Source organism: Polyodon spathula, chromosome 21 (genome assembly GCF_017654505.1).
Source record: "Polyodon spathula isolate WHYD16114869_AA chromosome 21, ASM1765450v1, whole genome shotgun sequence".
Classification (NCBI taxonomy): domain Eukaryota; kingdom Metazoa; phylum Chordata; class Actinopteri; order Acipenseriformes; family Polyodontidae; genus Polyodon; species Polyodon spathula.
The window spans coordinates 10,847,754-10,856,793 of record NC_054554.1 but is presented as its reverse complement, the minus strand read 5'-3'; the positions used below and the strand labels follow the sequence as shown (position 1 = coordinate 10,856,793).

The 9,040-nt window shown below is 37.5% G+C and overlaps 1 protein-coding gene across 4 annotated transcripts; it reads left to right on the top strand.

Moving 5' to 3' along the window:
* Positions 1-482: 482 nt before the first annotated feature.
* LOC121296139 (cilia- and flagella-associated protein 20) lies at positions 483-8,128 on the top strand. 4 transcript variants are annotated; one of them, XM_041221383.1, is made up of 6 exons: positions 483-885; positions 3,186-3,265; positions 3,351-3,462; positions 7,012-7,200; positions 7,323-7,427; positions 7,711-8,128. In XM_041221383.1, exons 1-6 carry the CDS (start codon positions 802-804, stop codon positions 7,711-7,713), a joined length of 573 nt encoding a protein of 190 aa, XP_041077317.1. In that variant the 5' UTR covers positions 483-801; the 3' UTR covers positions 7,714-8,128. The 4 variants fall into 4 exon arrangements, with proteins under 4 accessions (XP_041077317.1, XP_041077316.1, XP_041077315.1 ...); XM_041221382.1 differs by having other exon boundaries at positions 7,708-8,128; XM_041221381.1 differs by having other exon boundaries at positions 7,323-7,433; positions 7,711-8,127.
* The last annotated feature ends 912 nt before the right edge of the window (positions 8,129-9,040 follow it).

Below are 9,040 nucleotides of genomic sequence, written 5' to 3'. Positions count from 1 at the left end.
GGAGGTCTTATTCATTTGTACGTTCAATATACTATAGAGGTTTAATTAAGCATGGGCGACATCCTTTTGGTATTTTCTTGCTAGACTGGCTCATCCTAGATATGAATAAAACAATAGCTGCTTCTGCAGCTTTATAGTATACTGAGTTTTCGCGTCTCTCGGTTGCCATGACTGCTCATCACGTTGTCAACAAAGCAATGTTCATGCGTCTACCACATATTCGGCATAGTAGCCATCCGCCGTGAAAGTGTTCCGTAAACAGTTCCTTAGTAACACTTGTGTATTTAATAAAACAGGTAGGTATTGTGGAACTCAATTATTGGTAATTTGTTTATCTTTAAAAAGGCGATTATTAAACTTGCTAACCGCTAGTTCCGTGCAGCTACTTGCTTTTGAAAAGTATCTGGCGGAGGAATTTTGAAACCTTGTGATGCGCACATCGCCTGTGAATCTGGGTTGAGTTTGATGTTTCTGTAGCGAGGACGCACTCCTTTGAGCATCACTGGATTGTAAGGGGCTGAAGGCAATTAAGATCACAGCTTTTAATAAATTAAAAGGAAATTAACTTGTAGATAATTCAGAAGATGTTTTGCTATTTTTAACTACAAGCAGAAATACTTGGAACATTTTACCTTCAAAACTATTTTCTCAGGAGATCTGGTACAAATTGTTTTGTTTTTTTTATTTCATTTTTCTGGTGGGTTTAGGTTCTGAAACAGCCCAGTGTTTGCACAAGACAGGAAACTGAGGAAATAGAAATTTTATGCAACATCGTGTTGCCTGCGACGTCCTGTCCAGACCATGTTTAAAAACACGTTTCAGAGCGGCTTTCTTTCCATTCTGTACAGCATCGGCAGCAAACCCCTTCAGATTTGGGACAAGAAGGTAAGATTGTGCAGGTGTCTGTAATTGTTGCTGTCTTATGACTGTTCTGTTCGTAGTGCTAACTTTTATCTGTCATTCTTTGGGGTGTCTGTGGCATAAGTGCCATCACCCACCAGATGCAGCAAAGTGAGGCTCTGTCGAGCAACCACTGCAGTGCTCAGTTCTCGTCTATTTCCACTGTTGTGGAATCAATTTAGTGAAACCAACACAGTAGTTTAAATGAGGGTTATGTACCTCGCTTTGTTGAAGTGTACCATATATTTGTAGATCTAAGGTGACATCTAAGATAAACATCGACCTTTAAACGAAAAATTATCTTCAGTGGTTCCCGAGATATATGGGGTATTAACATAAAACTTTCAACCACTGAATGGAGGTTATCACAAACCCCCATCAATGACACTATGTTTTAAAACTAGACATACTTTGCTGTTGTTTTAAAGCCCCCATTTCCCAAAACGTATTGGTAATGCACACCTTTCCAACAGCTGTGGGAGTTGTACAGAGTAAGTGTACTGTTATTAATCATATTGCTAAAGAAAGACATTTTGTGTTTCTATCTGTAATGTGATTTGTGTCGCACTTTCAAAACCTCTTATTCTTTTAGACTTCACCGCCAACCAATCCCATCCCATAGACTTCAGTGTTAATGGATTTTGGATAATAGCAACTATCTGCCGCTTAATGACTTTTTTTTTTTACCATTTCATGCGCCATCATGTATCAGTTTCATTACGCTGTACATTTATTGATTCTGATTGTCGTCTGTCAACATGGCTTCAATGTGTATAGACCTTTCCATGCCGATAAAGTTAGGATTCTGGAGGCATTATGTGAACCCTGTACTAAATAAGTACGGGTAGCACTAGCAGAAAAGTTTGGCATCTCAACATCTGTTATATCCCGCATTTTGAAATTGGCTACGAAGCTGCATGCAAAACTGAGAGTGATTTACAGCTGGAGGTGGCGAATCCTAAAAAACAAACAGCTTAACACTGTAATGAACCAATACGTGTATTTCAGTGCGCTGTTTCTACAAAATTATTATCTTGCTGTAAAATGAACCCCTGACCAACTAGACGTATACCAGAGCTTATTGCATGGTGCTGCAAAATGCTGTGGTAGCTGTTTTGGTTCAGGGTGCCACTCACTCTGTGCAAGTCACTCTGGATCCAGCAAAAGAGCCCCAGACCATCACTCTTCCTCCTCCATGTTTGACAGTTGGTGTCACACACCGAGGAACCATCCTTTCGCCTACTCGACGGCCTACAAAAACCCTGTGTGATGAACCGAAGATTTCAAATTTTGATTAATCGGTCCATAAGACCTTCCAGTCTTCAGTAGTCCACTGGTGGTGCTTCATGGCCCAGGCAAGCCTCTTTTTCTTATTTTGCCATCATAGCAATGGCTTTCTTACTGCCACTCGACCTGTCAAACCTGCAGCTCGAAGTCTTCTCTTCACAGTTGAAACTGAGACTTGCTTACTTCGACCAGTGTTAAGCTGTGCTTGAAGCTGTTGTCCTGTGAGCCGCCTATCACGCGAGCTGTTGACTCTCAGAAACTCTTCTGATTCTGTTGTGGCTTTGGGTCTGTCAGACCTCTTCCTATCAGAGTTTCCTTCAGTTTCCAAGTGCCTTTTGATGGTGTAGGAAACTGTATTCACTGACACCATGGCTTTCTTTGCAATTTCTCTAAAGGAAAGACCTACACTTTTAAGGATTATAATGGTCTGTCTGTCTTCCTTTGTTAATTGCCTTTTTCTTGCCATTATGATAGCAATATACTACTTCCTGCAGTACAATACTGTCCAAATAATGCTTAAGAGGGTGTAGTAACACAGTCTGTTCCAACACTGCTTTTATACAGACAGAGGGTTTGTAAGTAATCAAAAAAAGTTGGGACACCTGTAGGAATTGTTAGCATTAACTTTCAAGGCTTAATTTACTTCTATTGCTGCAGAACAGCTGTAAGTTGTAACCCATTATTTGAAAAAGGCCTTTTTATATAACTCTGAAATCTACATTATTTTTCAGTTTTTGGTAACCTTAACTTTTTTTTTTTAACCTCTGGCAGTTTACCGCTTACCTTTGTACCATTTCAGGTTATTCACTGGACTTGAACTGCTTACATTTCAATAAAAACTGGAAAAATGGGGGTGTTCTAAAACTTTTGACCGGTAGAGTGTGTGTGTGTGTGTGGGACACACATATCCACACACATATGTATATATATATATATATATATATATATATATATCAGTATATATATAGTCCAGTGTATATTTGTCCGTCTGTTGCCAGGTCCGAAATGGCCACATCAAAAGAATCACAGACAACGACATCCAGTCCCTTGTGCTGGAGATCGAGGGTACCAACGTAAGGTATGGCCAGGCTGTTTGCCATGTGTTTTGATGACAAGACTCTTAGTTATTTAAGTGAGACGTGAGCTTCTCTTTTTCTCAACAGTACTACATACATCACCTGCCCTGCAGATCCAAAGAAAACCCTGGGCATAAAACTTCCATTCCTGGTGATGATCATAAAGAACTTAAAGAAGTACTTTACCTTCGAGGTGCAGGTAAGTGGCCTCCCTCTCTCAGAATATACTAGTAATCATAATGCAGGATCTCTGAACACAGGTAGCAATGGGAGTATGTGTACTGGAGGTGCAGTTTGTTACACTTCCATATTTGCGCTGAACAAAAATATAAATGCAACATGGAACAATTTCAAAGATTTTACTGAGTTAGTTCATATAAGGAAATCAGTCAATTTAAATAAATTCATTTGGCCCTAATTTATGGATTTCACATGACAGGGAATACAGATATGCATCAGTTGGTCATAGATACCTTAAAAAAAGGTAGGGGCGTGGATCAGAAAACCAGTCAGTATCTGGTGTGTCCACCATTTGCCTCATGCAGCGCGACACATCTCCTTCGCATAGAGTTGATCAGGCTGTTGATTGTGGCCTGTGGAATGTTGTCCCACTCCTCTTCAATGGCTGTGCGAAGTTGCTGGATATTGGCGGGATCTGGAACATGCTGTCGTACACGTCGATCCAGAGCATCCCAAACATGCTCAGTGGGTGACACGTCTGGTGAGTATGCAGGCCATGGAAGAACTGGGACATTTTCAGCTTCCAGGAATTGTGTACAGATCCTTGCGACATGCAGCCGTGCATTATCATGCTGAAACATGAGGTGATGGCGGCGGATGAATGGCACGTCAGTGGGCCTCAGGATTTCGTCTTTGCATTCAAATTGCCATCGATAAAATGCAATTGTGTTCGTTGTCCGTAGCTTATGCCTGCCCATACCATAACCCCACCACCACCATGGGGCACTCTGTTCACAACGTTGACATCAGCAAACCGCTTGCCCACACGACGCCATACACGCTGTCTGTCATCTGCCCGGTACAGTTGAAACCGGGATTCGCCCGTGAAGAGCACACTTCTCCAGCGTACCAATGGCCATCGAAGGTGAGTATTTGCCTACTGAAGTCGGTTACGACGCCAAACTGCAGTCAGGTCAAGACCCTGGTGAGGATTACAAGCATGCAGATGAGCTTCCCTGAGACTGTTTCTGACAGTTTGTGCAGAAATTCTTCGGTTGTGCAAACCCACAGTTTCATCTTCATCTTCATCAGCTGTCAGAGTGGCTGGTCTCAGACGATCCCGCAGGTGAAGGACCCGGATGTGGAGGTCCTGGGCTGGCGTGGTTACACATGGTCTGCGGTTGTGATGCCGGTTGGACGTACTGCCAAGTTCTCTAAAACGACGTTGGAGGCGGCTTATGGTAGAGAAATGAACATTCAGTTCTCTAGCAACACCTCTGGTGGACATTCCTGCAGTCAGCATGCCAATTGCACGCTCCCTCAAAACTTGAGACATCTGTGGGTGTTGTGTGACAAAACTGCGCATTTTAGAGTGGCCTTTTATTGTCCCCAGCACAAGATGCACCTGTGTAATGATCATATTGTTTAATCAGCTTCTTGATATGCCATACCTGTCAGGTGGATGGATTATCTTGGCAATGGAGAAATGCTCACTAACAGGGATGTAAACAAATTTGTGCACAAAATTTGAGAGAAATAAGCTTTTTGTGCATATGGAAAATTTCTGGGATCTTTTATTTCATGAAACATGGGACCAGCACTTTACATGTTGCGTTTATATTTTTGTTCAGTGTAGATCTCGACAACAGTTTATTTAATTCTCATGAAACCTGTTATGGACATTAATGAGTGTAACAAAGTATCACAGAGACCTACCTTGGTGATCAGGTCTATTTTTGTTTTAAAGCAATTTTCTAATATAAAGTTTCTAATGTGAGAATGAGTGTAAAAGCTTTAAAAAGTCTTTGGAAATAGGTTGATCCCCAGGGGCCAGCTTTTCAAAACTTTGGTAATCGGATTTCTGCGTTTGATCTGGATTATATTGTGCATTTGGATTTTTCTAAACATCAAAATGCAATCAGGATTAATTACTGTGATCCGGGTTTCGTTTTGGTAATCCGATCGCACTTTTAATCATGATTAAATGTTGCAGTTGGGTTTTTCAGAATTTAAAAGAGCAGATCATGATTACTTTCATCCAAAGTACCAGGAGTATTGTGATCTTATTGCGCTGGTGGATTTAGCTTTTAAATGATCATAAAACATTGATATTTTGTTTGAATTGTCATAACACACACTATGTCAAAATCGACTGTTATAATGTAATATTTACATATTTAAGTGTTGTGTCCATGCAAGCAAAAAGGAAAACACATATTTAGTGGCATAGATTTAATAAAATAAAGTTAAAAAAAAAAGCATATATATATATATATATATATATATATATATATATATATATATATATATATATATATATATATAATATATTTATATAAGTTTATATAAAATAATGTTAATTAGAATTAATATAGATTTAAAGATATAAGTAAAAGTGATGTCACATATAGAACACCATTACATCATGTAAGAACAAATCATGGATTTGAATATAAACAATAACAAGTAGTCATCATGCCGTCAAACACCTATAAATACCTCCAATGTTTTGATTCAAACACAGGCTCCCTTGAGAAAGATATGTACAACATATCGAAACGTTGGGCAGCTGGCTCTTTGAGCTTTGATATATATATATATATATATATATATGATATATATATATATATATATATAATATGATATATATATAAAAATAAAAGTTGTGTATTACTCATTATTACCACAATCGTATTTCTTTTGTTAAATTAGGTTATATCATAAATAATGACAGATCAAAATGATCCGGATTCAAAGTTTTGAAAAACTGGCCCATGGAGACAGGAGACCAAGGACCACTTTGTACATTCCCCATAGATGTACTCAAATCACACTGTTTCGCATCATTTTACAAAGTTTATTCAACAGCCATAACTCTCAAAACGTTTTACAGTGTGTTCAAATAGAGTATTTTGGAAACCTTGTGCACAATAAAATGTAACTGCAATAAAAGCTTGTTTATCATTTATAGGTCTACTGAAATACATCCATGAACATACATTAATAGCTTGTTCTGATGAGCCCTACTAAACGATGTGTGGAACCAAAAATCTGAAATATATGTTTTATGGAACAGAAAAATAAAAACTGCCTGTGTCTACGTGCTTCACTCAAGCCCAGTTGGTCCCCAGAATTGTAAATAAGATATGAAGTTGAAGTTTTAAAATTGTTAATGTTGACCACCCAAGTTTATCAAGCATAACAGGTTCCAAGTCTTATGTTTCATGTCAATTATGTATGAAGTAATGCTGCATGAATCAGTTATTACATCTGTTGAATATTTTATCAGTTATTGCCTCAAATAATTACATTTAGAAATTTGAGTGCACCTGGAGAATAACAGGTGTTATCAAATTCAAAGTGGGGATGTATTCTTTAATGATAGAATTATGACTTCTATGAAACACAGACTGGGCCTTTCAACACAAGCATAATCTTATAATCTTCCATCAGTGGTGTTGTGTTCTGTGATGTACATAGCAACTGGGTTAGCAACACACAAAGCACAGCAGAATACTCCAGCCTTATCTTCAAGTGAACTGCCATGCCTTCATTCCGTGTGCTACAGGTCCTGGATGATAAGAATGTGCGCCGGCGCTTCCGTGCCAGTAACTACCAGAGCACCACGCGGGTCAAGCCCTTTATCTGCACCATGCCCATGAGGCTTGATGACGGCTGGAACCAGATCCAGTTCAACCTGTCTGACTTCACCAGACGTGCATACGGAACCAACTACATTGAGACACTACGTGTACAGGTATGCTGTCTCTCAAACTTACATTGCCTCCCAGTCCTCAGCCAAAAACCAAATCTTCAGTGTTAAGCATCAGGCTTTCCTGTCTATTTGTATAATTTGTTTAATATTTCATTGATTTTCAGATTCATGCAAACTGTCGGATCAGAAGGGTTTATTTCTCAGACAGACTGTACTCTGAGGATGAGCTCCCTGCAGAGTTCAAACTCTACCTCCCAGTGCAGAACAAGGTGAAGGTAATGAAATTTCCAGTGTTACAGCCAAGAACTGTTTTCTATGTTGGAGCACATTAAGATGTGCTAAGTGTTTATTATGGGGTACATCTCTAAAGCTGACATTTGTGATTAGCATGTTTTGCTCTCGTGCCTCTGGTGGCACAGGTTAGAATCTGGCTGAGAGGAGTCCCAGATTTTCTTATTTTATAATGTTTTTTTTTTTTTTTTTTATTGTAGGAGACTAGTTGTAGCTCAGCTGCTCGTATTTTCTAATTAAATGTCCTTTCATCCCCAGCAGTAAATATCTTAACCAGCAAAGGCCTTAAGAATGAAGAACGAAAAACCAGGACTAAAAAGTGAGGACTGTTGGTTTTATCTGTTAACATTAACTTTATTTAATATATGTGTAAAAAAAAAAAAAAAAAAAAAAAAAAAAAAAAAACATTAAAAACATTGGAAATTATTTTTGATTTGTTGGAAGTCTGTATAACACTGGAGACTGTATTATTTTTGCTGTTTCCTTTTGATGATGTGTTTAAAATGCAGTGGGTAGGACACTGACTGTGCTCCCTGTAACAGAGAAAAGGGCCTTCCGAGCCAGTGGGACTGAGAACTGGAAGCTCATTGTGTTCCCCCCACTCCTTGAATACTCAGACACAATTGATAAGCCACTGATCTTACCTCAGTGAAATATCTATCTATCTATATATATATATATATATCTATATATACATATCTCTATATATATAATCTATCTCTCTCTCTCTCTATCTCTCTATCTATCTCTCTCTATATCTCTATCTATCTCTATCTATATCTATATATATCTATCTATATATATATATATATATATATATATATATCTATATATATATATATATATATATATATATATATATATCTATATATATCTATATATATATATATCTATATATATCTATCTATCTATCTATCTATATATATATCTATCTATCTATCTATCTATCTATCTATATATATATATCTATCTATCTATCTATCTATCTATATTCACTAAGGTAAGATGTGTGTATATATTATACACACACACACAGTTATATAGTGGGAAATATTCTGCTACAGGTGTACCAATAATGTGATCAAATGCCTAAACAATAATACCCACCGTTATGAAGGGTCATACTGATTTTCAAAGTAAGCCTTTTACAAGTTATATAACTCGCAGGTTTCCACACAAAAACACCCAAAAAGCAAATACTGTGCATGCATATTGTAACTCAAATAAATAGTCTGCATTTCTGGTTATGAATGCATTGCATGTAAAACATTGGGTGTGATAAAATATACACAGCTTCTTTCACAGTTTGTAGGATAGATTGATTTATTTTTTCTTAACTTTCTTGACAGACCAGATAAAATCTTAATATACTTGTTAACAGCTAATTTTTGTATTCAGTTTGAACACTGTCGCATTGGACATAATGCTGAAAATTGTATACTACATATACTATTAACAAACATTCCCTGATTCACTTAAAAAAAACTTGGCTTAACAATTATCGTGCTATACAATTATAGTACCTGTATAAATCTTGCTTTTGAACACATTGGTTATTTTTGAAATATGTAATTCATTTGATAGTTCTTTT

Bases quoted from the DNA above. Each gene is read 5' to 3' on its own strand.
- LOC121296139 (XM_041221380.1), top strand. From the start codon at position 802: ATGTTTAAAAACACGTTTCAGAGCGGCTTTCTTTCCATTCTGTACAGC. The intron at 3,266-3,350 runs GTATGGCCAGGC...TTTTCTCAACAG, and splicing joins ATCGAGGGTACCAACGTAAG to TACTACATACATCACCTGCC. The intron at 3,463-7,011 runs GTAAGTGGCCTC...CGTGTGCTACAG, and splicing joins ACTTTACCTTCGAGGTGCAG to GTCCTGGATGATAAGAATGT.